General features: G+C 38.9%; 1 protein-coding gene across 29 annotated transcripts in view; it reads left to right on the top strand.

Moving 5' to 3' along the window:
• SCMH1 (Scm polycomb group protein homolog 1) overlaps positions 1–20,329 on the top strand; it is a 191,909-nt gene that overhangs the window by 106,624 nt on the left and 64,956 nt on the right. For all 29 annotated transcript variants that reach the window (XM_060307134.1, XM_060307144.1, XM_060307146.1 and 26 more), the window contains one exon: positions 6,468–6,711. In XM_060307134.1, coding sequence (XP_060163117.1) covers positions 6,468–6,711 — 244 coding nt within the window. The remainder of the gene's footprint in view (positions 1–6,467; positions 6,712–20,329) is intronic.

Consider the following 20,329-nt stretch of genomic DNA (forward strand, 5'->3'; position numbering starts at 1 on the left):
ACCAAGCAGGGAATGGGGCAGGGTGGTGGGAGTGGTTGTATGATGAATTGGGCGATTGAGATTGAAATTTATACACTGATGTGTATAAAATTGATGACTAATAACAACCTGCTGTATAAAAAATTAAATAAAATTCTAAAATTAAAAAAAAATAAGGAAACACAAGCTTTAAATGATACATTAAACAAGATGGACTTAATTGATGTTTATAGGACATTCCATCCAAAAACAACAGAATACACATTCTTCTCAAGTGTTTATGGAACATTCTCCAGGATAGATCATATCTTGGGTCACAAATCAAGCGTTGGTAAATTTAAGAAGATTGAAATCATATCAAGTATCTTTTCCAACTACAATGCTATGAGACTAGATATCAAATAAAGGGAAAAAATCTGTAAAACATACAAACACCTGGAGGCTAAACAATACACTACTTAATAACCAAGAAATCACTGAATAAATCAAAGAGGAAATTAAAAAAAACCTAGAAACAAATGACAGTGAAAACACGATGACCGAAAACCTATGGGATGCAGCAAAAGCAGTTCTAAGAGGGAAGTTTATAGCATACAATCCTACCTTAAGACACAAGAAACATCTCAAATAAACAACCTAACCTTACACCTAGAGCAGTTAGAGAAAGAAGAACAACAAAACCCCAGAGTTAGCAGAAGGAAAGAAATCATAAATATCAGATCAGAAATTAATGAAAAAGAAATGAAGGAAACGATAGCAAGGATCAATAAAACTAAAGCTGCTTCTTTGAGAAGATAAACAGAATTGATAAACCATTAGCCAGACTCATCAAGAAAAAGAGGGAGAGGACTCAAATCAAAATTAGAAAGGAAAAAGGAAAAGTTACAACAGACACCACAGAAATACAAAGCATCCTAAGAGACTACTACAAGCAACTCTATGCCAATAAAATGGACAACCTGGAAGAAATGGACAAATTCTTAGAAATGCACAACCTGCCAACACTGAATCAGGAAGAAATAGAAAATATGAACAGACCAATCACAAGCACTGAAATTGAAACTGTGATTAAAAATCTTCCAACAAACAAAAGCCCAGGACCAGGTGGCTTCACAGGCGAATTCTATTAAACATATAGAGAAGAGCTAACACCTATACTTCTCAAACTCTTCCAAAATATAGCAGAGGGAGGAACACCCCCAAACTCATTCTATCAGGCCACCATCACCCTGATACCAAAACCAGACAAAGATGTCACAAAGAAAGAACACTACAGGCCAATATCACTGATGAAGATAGATGCAAAAATCCTCAACAAAATACTAGCAGACACAATCCAACAGCACATTAAAAGGATCATACACCATGATCAAGTGGGGTTGATCCCAGGAATGCAAGGATTCTTCAATATACACAAATCAATCAATGTGACACACCATATTAACAAATTGAAGGAGAAAAACCATATGATCATCTCAATAGATGCAGAGAAAGCTTTTGACAAAATTCAACACCCATTTATGATAAAAAACCCTGCAGAAAGTAGGCATAGAGGGAACTTTCCTCAACATAATAAAGGCCATATATGACAAACCCACAGCCAACATCGTCCTCAATGGTGAAAAACTGAAAGTATTTCCACTAAGATCAGGAACAAGACAAGGTTGCCCACTCTCACCACTCTTATTCAACATAGTTTTGGAAGTTTTAGCCACAGCAATCAGAGAAGAAAAGTCAATAAAAGGAATCCAAATTGGAAAAGAAGAAGTAAAGCTGTCACTGTTTGCAGATGATGTGATATTATACATAGAGAATCCTAAAGATGCTACCAGAAAACTACTAGAGCTAATCAATGAATTTGGTAAAGTAGCAGGATACAAAATTAATGCACAGAAATCTCTTGCATTCCTATACACTAATGATGAAAAATCTGAAAGTGAAATCAAGAAAATACTCCCATTTACCATTGCAGCAAAAAGAATAAAATATCTAGGAATAAACCTACCTAAGGAGACAAAAGACCTGTATGCAGAAAATTATAAGACACTGATGAAAGAAATTAAAGATGATACAAATAGATGGAGAGATATACCATGTTCTTAGATTGGAAGAATCAACATTGTGAAAATGACTCTACTACCCAAAGCAATCTACAGATTCAGTGCAATCCCTATCAAACTACCGCTGGCATTTTTCACAGAACTAGAACAAAAAATTTCACAATTTGTATGGAAACACAAAAGACCCCAAATAGCCAAAGCAATCTTGAGAACGAAAAGCGGAGCTGGAGGAATCAGGCTCCCTGACTTCAGACTATACTACAAAGCTACAGTAATCAACACAGTATGGTACTGGCACAAAATCAGAAATATAGATCAACGGAACAGGATAGAAAGCCCAGAGATAAACCCACGCACATATGGTCACCTTATCTTTGGTAAAGGAGGCAGGAATGTACAGTGGAGAAAAGGTAGCCTCCTCAGTAAGTGGTGCTGGGAAAACTGGGCAGGTACATGTAAAAGAATGAAACTAGAACACTCCCTAACACCATACACAAAAATAAACTCAAAATGGATTAAAGACCTAAATGTAAGGCCAGACACTATCAAACTTTTAGAGGAAAACATAGGTAGAGCACTCTATGACATAAATCACAGCAAGATCCTTTTTGACCCACCTCCTAGAGAAATGGAAATAAAAACAAAAATAAACAAATGGGACTTAATGAAACTTCAAAGCTTTTCACAGCAAAGGAAACCATAAATAAGACCAAAATACAACCCTTAGAATGGGAGAAAGTATTAGCAAATGAAGCAACTGACAAAGGATTAATCTCCAAAATTTACAAGTAGCTCATGCAGCTCAATAGCAAAAAAAACAATCCAATCCAAAAATGGGCAGAAGACCTAAATAGACATTTCTCCAAAGAAGATATACAGATTGCCAGCAAACACATGAAAGAATGGTCAACATCATTAATCATTAGAAAAATATAAATCAAAACTACAATGCGATATCATCTCACAGCAGTCAGAATGGCCATCACCAAAAAATCTAGAAACAATAAATGCTGGAGAGGGTGTGAAGAAAAGGGAACCGTCTTGCACTGTTGGTAGGAATGTAAATTGATACAGCCACTATGGAGAACAGTATGGAGGTTCCTTAAACAACTAAAAATAGAACTACCATACCACCCAGCAATCCCACTACTGGGCATATACCCTGAGAAAACCATAGTTCAGAATGAGTCATGTACCACAATGTTTATTGCAGCTGTATTTACAATAGCCAGGACATGGAAGCAACCTAAGTGTCCATCGACAGATGAATGGATAAAGAAGATGTGGCACATATATTCAATGAAATGTTACTCAGCCATAAAAAGAAACGAAATTGAGTTATTTGTGGTGAGGTGGATGGACCTAGAGTCTGTCATACTGAGTGAAGTTAAGTCAGAAAGAGAAAAAGAAATACCATATGCTAACACATATATATGGAATTTAAGAAAAAACAAAGGTCACGAAGAACCTAGGGGCAAGACGGGAATAAAGACACAGACCAGCTAGAGAATGAACTTGAGCATATGGGGAGGGGGAAGTGTAAGCTGTGACAAAGCAAGAGAGAGGTATGGACATATACACTACCAAACATAAGGTAGATAGCTAGTGGGAAGCAGCCGCATAGCACAGGGAGATCAGCTCAGTGCTTTGTGACCACCTAGAGGGGTGGAGTAGGGAGGGTGAGAGGGAGGGAGACACAAGAGGGAAGAGATATGGGAACATATGTATATGTATAACTGATTCAGTTTGTTAAAAAGCAGAAAGTAACACACCAATTTAAAGCAATTATACTACAATAAAGATGTTTAAAAAAAAAGTACAAATGTTACTACCTAAAAAGCCATTCTTACAGAAAAAAAAGATCTGTAAACTCCTGTTTGAGACAAAAGAGACGGATCATTCAACTTTTTTATATACCTGTACCTAAAAAGGAAAGCAAATTGCTATTGTATGTTTAGATGCACTTAGATAACGTCATGATATTTGAAAAAAAAAAAAAAGGAGAATCTGCCTGCCAGTGACTTCCCTCCTGGTGCAGTGGTTAAGAATCCGCCTGCCAATGCAGGGGACACTGGTTTGAGCCCTGGTCCTGGAAGATCCCACATGACAGAGCAACTAAGCACATGCGCCACAACTCCTGAGCCTGCACTCTAAAGCCAGTGAGCCACAGCCACTGAAGCCCACGCACCTAGAGCCTGTGATCCGCAAGAAGAGAAGCCACCGCAGTGAGAAGCCCACGCACCGCAATGAAGAGTACCCCCCGCTCGCTGCAACTAGAGAAAGCCCACGTGCAGCAGCGAAGACCCAACGCAGCCAAAATAAATAAAGGGAGGAGGGAGGGGAGGAGGAAGAATCCACCTGCCAGTGCGGGAGACACGGGTTCAAGCCCTGGTCCAGGAAGATCCCACATGCCACAGAGCAACTAAGCTCGTGCGTCACAATTACTGAGCCTACGTTCTAGAGCCCGCTCACCGCAACTAGAGAATGCCCACGCACAGCCAGAAAGACCCAACACAGCCAAAAATAAATAAATTTATTTTTTAAAAAAATCTGAATCAATGGAGAGGGGAAAAGGGAAGAAAATTCAGTTGATTTTTAAGGAGAAAAAAGAAGTTAAAGGTACAACTTGAAAAATCAAGTTAAATAGAAACGTAGACAGTATGATAATTGTAATAAATTTATATATATCAGTTATCACAAGAAATTAGCTTAAACTCATCAGTTTAGTCAGACATAGATTAGATTGTTTTTAAATCTAGCTACATGCTGTTTACAAGAGACACTGCTGAAATATGACAGAAAGGTGTTGAAAGTTAAAGAATATAAAATGTATACCGTGCAAACCTTTATCAAAATAAAGCTGGTGTTAACTATACTGAAATTAGACAAAGAAGACTTGGTGCTAAAAAGCATTAAAGAGGTTAGTATCTAATGATAAAAAATATATACTTCACCAAGAAGATAAAAGTTATAAATATGCATGCTCCTCAAAAACATAGCCTCAAAGTAGGAAAAGCAAAATTTGACAGAATTATGTGGAAAATTTGGAACATCCACAATCATTAGGAAATATTTTAATACACATCTCTCAATTGATAAATCAAACAGACAAGAAAAAATGGTATATCAATCAGCATAAGCTAATCAGTATTAAATGTTGATCAATTTTTGAAAATCAGTTGCATTCCTATTTAACAGCAGCAAGTGGTTTGAAAATAAAATTTTTAAAGGTGCTCTTTAAGATAGCAAAAGAATTACAATACGGCCAGAAAAAAATATTACAATATGGTTTGTAAAAAGCATGAGACATTTGTAAAGGAATTTTTAAACTTATACTGAAGAAGAAATCTATGTTAAAGAATACTTAACAGATGGAAAATACTATCATGTTCCTGGATGGAAAGGCTCAATATCATACATACAAAGGTTATTTCTTCCCAAATTATAAGTTCATTGGGATTCCAGTCAAAATACAAGTAGGGTTTTTCTGTGGAACTTGAAAAGCTGATCCTAAAATTCATATGAAAGGTCAAGGAGAAAGAATAGCCAAAACAATACTGAAGAATAACAAGGTAGGGAGACTTTTTCTGCCAGATACCCATTTAATAAGACGTTATTGGTACACGATCAGACAGTAAGACGAAGGGAAACAGAATAGAGTATACAACACTTTTTTGGAAACTTTATCTATGCAACTGCATTGCAGATCAGCACCCAAGAACTAGCTACACTACTGGAGAGACTGTACAATGTTACAACTGCTTTGGAGGGCAATTTAACAATATTTAATAAAGTGGAAGATGTATATATCTATCCTATAACCCACCAATTCTACTCCTAGGTATACACCCTGAAGAAATCCTGCCACATGTGAACAAATGAACAAGTGCAAGAAGGGCCATTAAAACTCTTTTGAAATAGTAAACAATTCATAACAACGTTAAATGTCTGTCAAAAGAGAATGAATAAATTATGATATATACGTGTAATGGAGTACTATTAGCAGTTAAACTAGAGCTAAATTTATCAACATGGATACGTTTCAAAAACAATGTTGAACAAAAAAAGCAAGATGTAGAATGATATGTTCAGTATAATACTATTTATATAAAATTTAAAAGTATGCAAATGGTTTGTACATATAAAGTATAAAACATGCATGGGGAAGGGCACAAAAGGGGATTCAGCCTTATCTGTTACCCTTTATTTCTTGAAAAAAAAAAAAGGATCTGAAGCAAAGATGTCAAAATAACAGGATTAGCAAAGTAATACTTTGGTATACTTTGAAATTCATTTAAAAGAAAGACTAAAGCTCCATTATAAATCCTATATAGCAGTCATTTTTTAATCATCCAAATGAAATAGTCTTTTGGCATACATAGCCTCTCTCTTTGCGTCTAGGTCTGTGTATTTCTGTCTCTCATTTAGGAACCACCATCACCTTCTCACAACTTCTTCAAAATGGGAATGAAGCTGGAAGCTGTGGACAGGAAGAACCCTCATTTCATTTGCCCAGCCACTATTGGGGAGGTGCGAGGCTCAGAGGTGCTTGTCACTTTTGATGGGTGGCGAGGGGCCTTTGACTACTGGTGCCGCTTCGACTCCCGGGACATCTTCCCTGTGGGCTGGTGTTCCTTGACTGGAGACAACCTGCAGCCGCCTGGCACTAAAGGTAAATGCTCTTAAAATTGGAACCCAAGTTGGTAAGGGAGCCTACCTAGATCTCTCATGGTCAGCATACCTTCACCAATAAACCTCACTCGTAGGCAAAGGAGGAGCAAGGGCCAGCAACTTAGGTAAAAACCAATGTCTACTGAAGAGTAATCAGAAGCAGTAAGAATTTAAATGTCACGTGAAGCTAGACATGGAGTTTGGCATAAAGTAAAAATTCCTTGCTCTAAACATCTTGGCTTATTTTCAGGCAACTAGCTTCTCATCTCTCGTACTCTTACTACTAGCCTGTTTCAGAGTTTGAGTAGTATCATTCTTGAGGTGCACATTCTGGGTTTGTAGATGAGCTGGAGTAACATTGTATTATATAAAAATACTTAACAAGCACTGTAGCATAATGGAAAAAGCATATGCTTTGAAGTAAGATAGACTTAGATTTGAGGTCCAGCTCTGCCTTTTGCCAGTTGTGTGGCTTTGGTCAGTTAGTTCACCTCTCTAAACTTCAAAATTCCTTGTCTGTAAAAGAATACTTACTTCATAAAGTTACTGTGAAGAATAAATGAGATTACATGGGTAAAATGCTTACATAATATCTGACAAATACCAAATGCTAAACAAATGTTTTTACTGTATTACTACTACTATTATTATAGTTATTATATATTTATTATAACTACTATATAATATGCTATATTATCATTATAATACTATTATTAAAATAACCACTACCTATGGGAGAGTATATATAAAGTACTAGAATAGTACCACAGAGTAGTTGAACAGTCAGTGATATTTCTAATGATCACAGTGTTGGAGATCATCCAGGATAGAGTTTGAGGTAGCTCTTTTTTTTTTTGGCTGCATTGGGTCTTCATTGCTGAGTTAGGCTTTCTCTCTAGTTGTGGCGAGCGGGGGCTACTCTTCATTGTGGTACGTTGGCTTCTCATTGCAGCGGCTTCTCTTGTTGTGGACCACGGGCTCTAGGCACGTGGACTTCAGTGGTTGTGGCTCGCGAGCTCAGTAGTTGTGGCTCACAGGCTCTAGAGCGCAGGCTTAGTAGTTGTGGTGCAAGGACTTGGTTGCTCCACAGCATGTGGGATCTTCCCAGACCAGGGCTCGAATCCATGTTCCCTGCATCGGCAAGTGGATTCTTAACCCCTGTGCCACCAGGGAAGCCCAAGGTAGCTCTTAATAAAGAAAATAAATAATAAGAATTTCATCCCCTCAAGTACTTGTGAGTCTGAGGGAATGGAAAGTCACCCTTCCTATTGTCTTTGGGTTTCTTTTCTAAACCTCTATCAAATTCACTCATTCAATTAGCCAGATATTTATGTAGCACCCAACTGTGAGCCAAGCTGAGGATACAGCAGTTACAAGATGAAAAACATTCATGAAGTGCTCTCATGACACTTCCATTCTAGAGGGATGAGATAGTCAATAAACATTTAAGTCAAGAAGTAAACAAGGTGATTTCAGGTAGACAGTTTCTCCTAACGAAATAAAGTATGATAAGAGTGTGACAGTAAAGGTGTGATTATGAAGAGAGTTACTTGTTTAACAGCTTTATTGAATATAATTGAAGTAAAATAAATGGCACATAAAGTATATAGTTTAAAAAGTTTTGACATATGTATATATCCATGAAACCGTTACCATAATCAAGGTAATGAACATATCCATCATCCGCAAAAGTTCCCTTGTTCCTCTTTGTGGAGGGGGAGCTTTTTTAGATACAATTTTTTTTTAGGAAAAATTGTCTGAAAAGAGATATTTGAATTCAATGACAAGAAGAAGCCATCCAAGGAAAGAGAATTCCAAGCAGGCAGATGTGACAAACCTACAAGGGTGTTGAGACACGAATGAGTTTATTATGTTTCAAGGGCAGAAAGAACACTGCTCTGACTACAGTGCACTGTGTGAGGGGCAAAGTGGCAAAATCGTGTAGGATCTTGTAAGCCAGAGTGAGAATTTGGATTTTATTCTAAACATAGTGGGGAATCATTAGAGGGTACTATGTAAGGGAGTAACAAAATCTGATTTACTTTTTTAAAAAATCACTTGTACTTGTATCCAAGAATACAAAAGAAACTTACGACTCAACAATAAAAAAGATAAATAATGCAGTTGAAAAGATGGGCAGAGGACTTGAATATTTCTCCAAAGAAAATATACAAAAGGCCAATAGGACTTGAAAAGATGCTCAGCATCTTTAGTCATTAGGGAAATGCAAATCAAAGCCACAATGAGATACCACTTAACACCCATGGGTATGGATATAATCAAAAGACAGACAATAACAAGTGTTGGCGAGAATGTGGAGTAATTGGAACTCTCATACGTTGCCGGTGAGATTGTAAAATGCTGCAGCCACTTTGAAAGCAGTTTGGAAGTTACTCAAAATGTTAAACATAGAGTTATCTGTGACCCAGCAAGTCCACTTGTGGGTATATACCCAAGAGAATATAAATCATATGCCCACACAAACATGTACCATGAACTTCATGGCAGCATTATTCGTAACAGCCAAAAAGTTGAAATAGCCCAAGAGTTCATCTGATAAAAAGATAAATAAAATGTGTTACATCCATATGAAATATTTGGCAATAAAAAAGAGTGAAGTACTGATACATGCTATAACATAGATGTACCTTAAAAACATTATGCTAAGTGAAAAAGCCAGTCACAAAAGACCACACATTTGCAGTTATATGAAATGTCCAGAATAGGCAAAAACATAGAGACAAAATACACTAGTGGTTTCTAGGGGCTTGTGGGGCGGAGGGCGGAAATGGTAAGTGGCTGCTAATGGGTATGGGGTTTCTTTGGGTGATGATGAATGTGTTCTGAGGTCAGATGGGGATGACGTTTGCACAACTCTGTGAATCTACTAAAAACACTGAACTGTGCACTTTAAAAGGGTGAATTTTATGGTATGTGAATTACGTGTCAATAAAGCTGTTACGTAAAACATCACTTGCGCTGCTTTATGGAGAATGGGTTGTGCCATGGTAACTGCAGAGGAGGAAAAGATAGGGTTGCTTGGATTAGGTTGGTGGCACTGAATGGAGAGAACTTGAGATGGGGGCAGTGTAGGGGAGAGAAGACAGACTTCCTGCCTCAGGAAAGTGCTACTCCTCTATATGCTTCCAGAAACAAGTGCCCTGGGGTCAGTGTGAGAAATCCATTGCCCTCCCTCTGCAGACTCTATGAGATAATCTCTCTGTGGAAGTAGCAGGAAGAGAAGTGCCTTAAAAGTGATAATGGAGTCATTTTTGCTTTCTTGAGACTAAAACAGGATAAGCCTTGGTGCTCCGGGGTATATTCAGTTAGTAGGTTGATTTTCTTACTTTCTTGCTTAAAGAACTCTGCTATTTTAACTGGTAAATCTCCTAGGGCAATTGGGCAGTTCTCAAAAGCCAGAGGAGCTTGAGAATCTTTGTGTTCAGAAATTACTGGACACGTATTTTCTTCTGACTGCATGCTGTGCTGATAAGAAATATGGCACACCATGTGGCTGACGATTGCAGAGGTGTTTGCTGGCTCTTTCCTTCTCTTCAGTGTATCTCTGGAGATCTTAGATTTTTAACAGAAGGACCAGGCTTAGAAGGTAGGAGGTTCTTCCAGTTGGCATTTCCAGACCAGGTCCTTCGGTCATCATTCCAGCAGCTGGGTTGTTTCCTGCAAGAACTCCCTCCTCCCACACCTCATACCCTCAGTAGAGCTTATAATGTAGCTTTCAGTAATAGAACTTGGGCCATCTCAGTGTCCTGGCTAAGAAGCAAGTGATACAACGTGGAAAAAATGTGATTACTCAATTCATTTCACAAAACAAGATGTTCTCTATGTGTAAGCCTGTTCTCTTTCTAATCATACTATCTCTTTCCTTTCTACCTTCTAGTCATTAGTGTGCAAATGTTAAAAAATTCAAGTCTTATACGATTGTTTCTTGCCCACAGTAAGTAGGAAAAATTCCAATATTCATTTGATGTTCTTTTACACACATTATTTCTTTTTATCTTCTGCTAAATCTAAACTAGGTATTATTTTCAGATACATTTTATTTATAGAAAAGCAAAGTTCAAAAGATTAAGTGACTTGGTTCTATTGATAGCTGAGTCTAGAGGGAGAGGCCATGGAGATCTTTTAGTAGGGCCATCACTTCGAGCCATATTACCTTCACACATCTTCCTGTATGCTCTCCCCATTCTCCTTTGGGCTCTCTTCAAAGCTTCATTTGAGACCCTGGGTTCTGGCGTCCAGATCCTGATATGAAGTAGGAAAGAAGCAGTGTAGCGTAACATCAGAGAATTGAAATGAAGCCTAGCCCCAGCTAGGGCACAAGCTTGTTTTATGTCTTTGAGCCAGTCATTCCTTGTCTTTGAGCAAGTCATCTAGTTTGAACTAGATGATCCTTGAGGGTCCTTCCACCCCTGCGTAGTGTACAGGTTCCTGACCTTGAGGATAGGTAACAGGTGACTCCTATGACTGTCTTCTACTTGATTCCAGATCCATCAGCTCACCTCCCACCTAACTCTGCACTCCACCCACACAGGGCTCTGCCTCTCTAAGGGGACTCTGCATGCTAGCTGTTTCTCCTTTGTTAAGCCAGTAGGAATCCTTTTTTAGGTCCTAAACTCCTGGGCCAAGCCACTTCTGATGAGCAGCAAACGCCAAGCTTGCAACTAATCCAGGGTACTGGTTATAAAAGGCTGAAGGTTTTTTTTTAGCTGATCACTTTTTTTGTGTGTGACTTAAAATAAAACTAAAACAGAGGCAAGCTTTACTTTTTAAAATTAAAAAACCAAATAAAGAGTTCAGTCCACTTGGCATGACTATAATGTTAATTAGGCATTTAATAATCTACTAAACTGCCCCCTCCTTTGCTCTGAGTTCAGGTGGGCAAGACAGTTTCAGATTATAGCTTAGCTTCCTGTGTAATGAGATCCAAGCTATTTCATTTTTTTTAAATATGTATTTATGTATTGGTTGTGCTGGGTCTTAGCTGGGGCACGTGGGATCTTCCTTGTGGCATGCAAACTCTTAGTTGCAGCATGCACCTGGGATCTGGTTCCCCAACCAGTGATCGAACCCTGCATTGGGAGCGTGGAGTCTTACCCACTGGACCACCAGGGAAGTCCCTGTATTTTTATTATGTGTTAATATATTATTATTCTGGATTATACATCAGTCTCTTTTGTCTTCACATAGTGTGAATTTGGTCTGGCTGCTCTCTATGCTGTTGCAAATATGATGGTCCAGTAGAGGTGCAGCCCTTGAGCACACCTGTTGGAGTAAATGGTCAGCCAGGCTTCCTTTACCCTTTCAGTCTACCCTTTCTACCTGCAGCATCATACGAAGAGAAAATTTTCAAAATCTGACTTACTGCTGTGGCTGAAATGCTGGAGAGTACTCTCTCTAACCTGGAGAGTAAGAATTTGATACTTAAAAACAAAACTCAGAATATCTCTTCCATTTTTTTTTTCTGTGAAACTTTTTTTTTTTTTTTTTTTTTTTTTTTGTGATACGCAGACCTCTCACTGCTGTGGCCTCCTCCGTTGCGGAGCACAGGTTCCGGACGTGCAGGCTCTGGACGCGCAGGCTCAGTGGCCATGGCTCACGGGCACAGCCGCTCCGCGGCATGTGGGATCTTCCCGGACCGGGGCACGAACCTGCGTCCCCTGCATTGGCAGGTGGACTCTCAACCACTGCGCCACCAGGGAAGCCCCTTCTGTGAAACATTTTTAAAAGTGTGTCCCATACTTTATGGATGGATGGTCTCTTTCTGTTAGAAAACTACATAGGAAACTATACTGTAATCACTTTGGAATTCTGGGTCAGAAAGAGGGTTGGTTAAATTGTAATCCTAAACTATGCAAGGAAAAACTAGGTAGAGGCAAGAATAACACAACTAAGGCTGTCACGAGGTCAACTAATGGGCTGATTTTCTTCAGCCAGCCATCAGTTCATTCAAGTTCTAAATATAAAGTCATGACTAAGTGCTAGTCGTTGGATCGATTGATAGGAATTTTGCCTTTAGAGTTTATAGTTTTGTGAGCATATAGACCAATGGAGAATTATGACTTTGCAGTAATAAAGTACAGAAGGGCCCCTAACCTAGATTGGAGGATTAGAAGTTGAAGGTCAGGGAAGGCTTTCAAATGAAGTGACATCTAAGCTGAAATATGAAGGATGGGGAGGTTGAGAAAAGAGTTGTAGCTAGCAGTGGGGAAGATGAGTGGAAGCCCAAGATTTTTTATAAACTCTGATTGAGGACCTCAAAAATGTTTAAATGACTAGATTGTAGGGTGTAAGGAGAGGAGTAGAAAGAAATAAAGCTGGAAAGGAAGGCACAGGAAATATACAGCTTCCCTTATAGACCATTTTAAGGATCTGAGTCTTTTCCTTAAGAGCAGTAAGAGCCATTGAATGGGACTTAATCAGTAGAGTTACAGGTTAGATTTGTGTTTTAGAAGAACCATTCTGATAGCAATAAAAGGCTGGGTGGCTTCCTGAAGCTGGAGTCAGAGGTGTCAGTTAATAAGCTGTTATTATATTTCAGGTGAGAGGGAGAATTGAGGCAGAGACATTGTGGTGAAAAGATAAGATGGGGGGCATGGAGTATTCTTTGAATAAAGAAGCTAAAATGTGAGTTCTTAAAGTTTATTTTAACACCTATCACAACTATTTTATTTATTTAACAAAGTTACCACTGCAACCTGTAAAATAATACTGGTTTTTCAGTATAAGGATTAATGAGGGAGCTAAAATTCTTCTTTCTACCATGTCTAGAAAGTTAGGATTCACTTCTGCTTGGAGTCCTCGTTAAGTGGAACTAATTTATTAACTTCATCTTTATATCCCCAGCACTTGGTACATAGGTATTTATTCAATAATATCTGTTGAGTAAAATAGATCATGCTGTATTTTCTGATTCCATTTCTGTTCATCATCATCTAAAGCCATTATTCACTCAGGTACAAAAGTGAGAGTGCTACTACAATTTTAACAGCAGACTGAAATTTATTTAAACTAATGTTTCTGTTTCTTAAATCTTGGAAACCTTGTGGCCAAAAATAAAAGTGTCAGAGGGCTCCCATCGCCAGAAAGGTATATCTTCGAACCCATATTCACTCACGTCTCTGTCACAAAACACATGTACACCTGGACTACCCCCTGCTCTTCCACCCAACTTCTTTTTCTGCTAAGCCACACAAGCAGGAGAATGTCCTCTCTGCAGGAAGCTTCTGGCGGCCAGTATACCCTCTCCTCTCCTGAGAAGCTGTGTACTAACCATGTCAGAAAAGGCGGGGGGGGGGGTGTTTGTTAATAAGTGAAACAAATTCTTTGGTGCCCTTCATGAGGACAGCCACTTGGCTATTTGACAATTTTTCCTTTTACCCTCTCAGACATACTAGTTCCAGGCCTTGCCTTCATTTAATATACCATTCCCTCCCTACACACATACACACATACACACACACCCACACACACACTCTCTCTCTCTCTCTCTCTCTCTCTCCCCCTCCCTCTGTCTGTCATTATTCGGCCTTGTATTCTAATCACATTTAGAAACTCTGGCCTTTATTCATCCATCTACCCAACAATTGTAGAGCAGCCCCATATTAGCAGTGCTAGGTTCAGTGGAGATTTTAGAGAAGTACCTACTTCCCAGGTTGATTGAGTGACTGAAATGCGAAAGTGGGTGTGCAAATGCATAGAACCATATAGCGCAGAGTAGATGCCCCCTTTCTGTTAGTTCTGTCTGAATTTAGATGTCTAGACATCCCAAGAAAAGGGAACTGCACAGAGAGACACTTAAGTGCTCTATTTTGGTCAGGAAAAATATTTGTGAGATGAGGTTTGTATGGTGAACTAGTACTCCCATGACTGCTTTTCTCTTGATTGTATGCTGATGGTACATAGCTAGAAATGGGAATATGAAGAAATGAAATGAGTGGCACTACATTATGAAGCAGGCGATCTGGGTTCTCTCACTGATTCTAATTATATCTGCTTAAGGGACAGTAAAACCCCATGTCTCTCTTCCAGCTTCCTTAAGCTGCCCCTTGGCTCTGCCCAGTTCTCTCTCCTGCCTTCACCAACCACAGATGCCTGAGAGTGGTAGCAATTTTCTGGCACATATAATGAAACAACTGGCATCTCTCAAACTCCTGGAAATAGTGAGATGTGATGTAGGCAGTTCATAAATTTGACCACACCTGCTGTTTTCTTGGGAATACTTAGACCCATGTAGTTTTCTTTGGCAAAAAGCTTTTATTAACACCTGCTGTGTGCCAGCATCAATATATATCAACTTGCAAAATGCCCTATTTTAAATAAGTGTAGGTGGTTCTCAATAAAGTCACATTGGAAACCAGTAATGGAAACTCCTTGTGTAACATTTTTCCCCTTAATTCGCTAGATGGTTTTTTAAGGAGATACTACAGTTATAAATAAGAATTTCTGAATCTCGATTATGACTTCCTAGGAGACAAACAAAACGTAAACATTCATGTATATCAGGAAGATGAGGGGAACTGGGCAAACTCGTAGAGCAGAGAAGAACAGAAGATTATGCGGTGATATGGCAAGAAGGCAGGAGTTTAACTGTAAGCTTTTTAGATAGACAGTCTTATGCTGAGGAAGGCTGGAGTGTATTCATTTGACTGTATGGCTGACCGGCAGGTGCTTCATCACAATGTGCTTTTATGCCACCTATCCAAGTGGCCTAGACTTGACCAGACACGTTAGCAGACCATCTTCTGAGAATGTGTAGCCCTCCACTTGCTGAAATTGTTCCTGAATCCTCTTACCTATTGCCCCAGCCACTCCCTTGAGTTTTAGTAATATGAGGTTTTTGAAGGTGGCTCTGGTCCTATCATGCATGATTTTCTTATCCTTCTGTTTTTCCCACTCTCTACAGATTTATCAGCCTGAGAAGTCCCCAGGAAAACATGAGATGTCTTTATAGTTGCAGAGGTCCTCTATCCATGTTGTGGGAATAAGAGTCAGGAGGGAAAGAAGGAGCTAGATATGGGGAACTGAATGTGTTAACTCAGCTAGATAGGAGCAGGAGGCAACCCATGCTTTATTACGTGAACTGGAATTTAGAGCAGTGGAGTTTCAGCCTGGGCATCGGCCCAGCTGGCAATACATAGCTGAACCCAGCCAAGTTGAGCAAAGCTAATAAGGAACACATCCTCTAAATTACTATGCCAAGACCAAGGATACACTGCTGTGAATGGAAACAAGATCCCAGTCCAGGAAACTGATAAACCAAATGGATTTCCCCCTGTTTTTTTCTTTTCCATTGTTCATGTTCTATGTCATGTAGACACACACACACACACACAAGCTGGACTTATATTTTATGAATCAGTTTCTAACTCCATATGCTGTGTTGTTGCTGCAGAGAGGAAAGATCTGATAATGAATTCTTTGGGGGCAGTTAAGACTCCTAACTAAGGATTACTGGAGACATAGAAGTCCTCAGTTCCCTGATGCCCTTCATTATTATAACTAGGCATGTTTAGTTCTTTATCTTTTCCTTTATTTGGAGATACTCTCTTGTTTATTGGTTTCAGAGTAACATAGTGGAAAAAGCATGGACTTTGTAGACTGAAAAATCTAGATTCAAATCCTAGCTTTAGCTGTGTGTCATTTTGCAAGTCTTTTAACCTCTATGAGTTCAGTTTCTCCATCCTTAAAATAACCAAATATAATGGTTGTCTTAGGAAGAGATGAGGCACTTTTGTGATTCTTTGAGTTGCAAACTGAAGTAGCCACGTTTTTCATGGAACATCATCTTTACTTCAAAGAACAACTGACTCCAATATTTGGCAGACACTCTCTCCAAAATTAAGTGAGACAGTCACTTCAAGAAAGACAGCCTGGGACTTCCCTGGTGGTCCAATGGTTGAGAATCCGTCTTGCAATTCAGGGATGCCGGTTCAATCCCTGGTCGGGGAACTAATCCCACATGCCATGGGGCAACTAAGCCCACACGCCACAACTATTGAGTTCGCGCACCTAAGCTAGAGAGCCCACACGCTCTGGAGCCCATGCGCCACAACTAGGGAGAGGCCCAAACACTGCAACAAAGAGCCTGCATGCTGCAACTAAGACCTGACACAGCCAGAAAATACATATATATATAAAAGACAACATATAAGCATTTGCTGTAAATGATAAATTTAAACTTACAAGTGAGTATTAGAATTTTGGAAAACTTGTATCCACCAACATGAGCTTAACATCTTCCCAATATGTAAAGAATTCAGAGTCATTCTTTACCATGTCCTCTCCCATCTAGAAGTGACTTTGGTTAAGATTCAGCTAGTTGCCTTAGTGTTAAATATGAGATGTCAGGAAAGTAAAAAGTCATAGGATCCTAGAATCTCAGGGTTAGAGGAAACCTCAGAAGTCCTCAAATTCAACCTCCCACCTAATTCCCTGAGAGCATCCCCTGTAAATACTCACCTATCCCTTGAATTCTTCCAGAGACAGGGAGACTATGTACCCTCCCAAAGGAGCATATTCCTTCCATTTGCGATAGCTCTAATGGCTAAAAGTGTTCTTTTTTTTTTTTTATTTTGAGGTGAAATCTGCTTTCCCCCAGTATCTATCTGTTGGCTCTAATTCTGTTTCTTGTTTCACTTGAAACCTTTTCAGAGGACTCTTGATACTCTTGTTCCTCCAGGTCTTTTTTCTTCAGGTATTTCTGAGATTGTATAGTTTCTAAGGTCCTCATCATCTTGGACTCTCTTCTTGATCCACTTTGGTTGACAGTGTTGTTCCTAGAGCGAGCTCCACACGTTGGGAATGGTCCAGCTAGTGCAGAATACAGTGGCACTCTCGCTTCCCTTAAAAGGGAACTATACTGTGACCTAACTTGTTAAAGATAAGGGATTGCATTTTTTTTTATTTTTATATTCTCACATGGTCACAGTAGATGTTTAATGTTACCCCTTACCTAGTCTCAGCACAAATTGAACCAAACTTCAGGACATAATGGCCATGTTAGGTAAGGGGATTTTCTAGTAAATCTTTTTTTTTTTTGTACTGAGGGGTAAGGTGGTAATTCAAAAGATTTAGAAAGTGCTTTTACAGTTATCTTCTATGACAGTACCCAAGTGGTGATAAACCAAGTATTTCCCTCAGTAAAAGTTTCCATCAGATAGGAGGGTTCCTCTTTCATCTCCATGATCATTTTTCTTCATTCAAATCAGTAAGGGACTTTACTGGCGGTCCAGAGGCTGGGACTCCATGCTTCCACTTGCAGGGACCATGGGTTCAGTCCCCCTGGTCGGGGAACTAAGATCCTGCATGCCATGCAGCACAGCCAAAAAATTAAATTAAATTAAATTAAATTAAGTTTTAAAAAAATCAGTAAGAATCATATAGTATCTGCTCTGTAGAAACATGGAAGCCTGCCTTAGAGCTGAATTCACTCATGTACATGTGGTCAATATTCACAGTATACTGTATAGCCAGAATTATTTAGAACTTTCCATGGAAAAGAATGTAGGTCACACCTACTGTATAGCACAGGGAACTCTACTCAATATTCTTTAATAACCTAAATGGGGAAAGAATCTGAAAAAGAATGGATATGTGTCTGTGTATGGCTGAATTGCTTTGCTGTACACCTGAAACTAACACAGCATTGTAAATCAACTATACTCCAGTATAAAATTTTAAAATTTTTAAAGATTGGCTTTAAATCGTAATCTCAATTGTAAATTTTCTACAAAAAAAAAGGAATATAGGTCACAAAAATATATAACCTTTTTTGAATCTGCTATTTAGTAATATGTTAAACTAATTACTTTTTATAATGTTTTTTAGAAGGATGTTTAATGAGCACCATCTTAATAAGGAAGGAAGTTAGGGACTTCCCTGGTGGTCCAGTGGTTAAGAATCCATCTTCCAATGCAGGAGATGTGGGTTCGATCCCTGGTCAGGGAACTAATATCCCACGTGCTGAGGGGCAACTAAGTCCACGCGCTGCAACTACAGAGCTCACGTGCTCTAGAGCCCGCGCACCACAGCTAGAGAGAAGCCCACGCACTGCAAGGAAAGAGCCAGCATGCGGCAACTAAGACCAAACACAAACAAAAATAAATAAATAAATATTTTTGAACAAAAGAGAAAGGAAACCCATACAAGGTCTCAAATACAGCAGACACTTTGATACATTATCTTAGTAAATCTCGCAAACCCACTGTGGGGTTTATAGTATTTAACTTTGTTTTACATATGAAGAGACTGAGGTTCAGGAAGTTTCCCAGGAGGAACAAGAACTAAAATTTGTTCAGTCCCTAGGTCATATCAGACCAGTGCTTATCACATCCATATCCTCAAACTTTATCTCAGTTAAACCTCACAATAACTCATAGCTCGAGAGGTTGAGTGATTTGCAAGGTTTTGAACCTAATGGTTTCTGACTTCAAAGTCCTTTTCTTTCTATTATACCACACTTCACTTCTCTATGCCTCAAAGGACGTTTAGAGATAACCAGTAGGTAAATAAGTCTGAGATAATTGTGAATAAGATTGAATGAGTTAATGAATGTTAAGGTACTTTGAGAATTTTAAAGTGAGATTCTCAGGTGAAGGGTTTCCATCAGTGATTTTGGAAAAGCATAATGAAATCTACCTGAAACTCCAGGGTGCTTTACCCCAGCAACTGGGGATTTGGATGAGTTTGAAATGTGTGTTGGGAGTAGAATGAGAAAGATCAAGAGTGGGAAATAGATCCTTTAAAGCACCAATAACTAGTTACTGTACATCTGGACAAGAAAAGTCAGTTTTCTAGTCTAGTCACTGCCAGCTGTTCAGTCATAGAAAATGAAATACAATAGTTCTCACAGGAGAAGTCATTCATAATTGAGTGGAACCACCTGTATATATAGTTGTTCGGTCAACTGTGCCAGTTGAGGTATTCCTAGGAAATTTAACCTTCATGGAAATAAAAGGGATTGGAAAAGTCATCTAAGGGCACTGGTAGGACCCCTCCCCCCACCACCACCAAGGATAGTTGGAGTACCTGCAGTTTCTCTGTCCTTTCTTTCTACTGCTGGTATAGTGACTGCTAGTCTGGCTTTCTGCTTTATACGGGCCTGGAAGCCTATTTGGATGGGGGCTTGTGGTGCCTGTCTGGTCACTTGTGCTTTTTAGTGACAATGTATCACCACATCTTTTTTTTTTCTTTTTTCTCATATTTATGTGTGTTTTTGTTTTCAAAATTATGTTAACATATCTCAAATAAAATAACATTCTTTACTAACTTGGCGGAAGCTAATCCCCAACCCCATCAAAACAAATAAAAACTGTTGATTTTATTTTCCACATTAACATAATTGGATTATTTTTTAATCTTTCCCAGTAATATCTGTTGGCCTACACCTGGCTTTCCGTGAAATATATGATGCCAAAAGTTGAGAATTCAGTAAGTTCATTCAAAAATACTTACTGAGTTTCTAATGTGTGGTTGGCCAGTATGCTAGGTACAACAGGGAGTATAATTTTATTAGAGGAGATGAGATATAGATAAATAAAATATAAGGTAGAAGCAGTTGCTCATTTGACTTTCTTCTACATCCTGCTTATTTTTTAGAA

Source organism: Globicephala melas, chromosome 1, assembly GCF_963455315.2.
Source record: "Globicephala melas chromosome 1, mGloMel1.2, whole genome shotgun sequence".
NCBI classification, from domain to species: Eukaryota; Metazoa; Chordata; class Mammalia; order Artiodactyla; family Delphinidae; genus Globicephala; species Globicephala melas.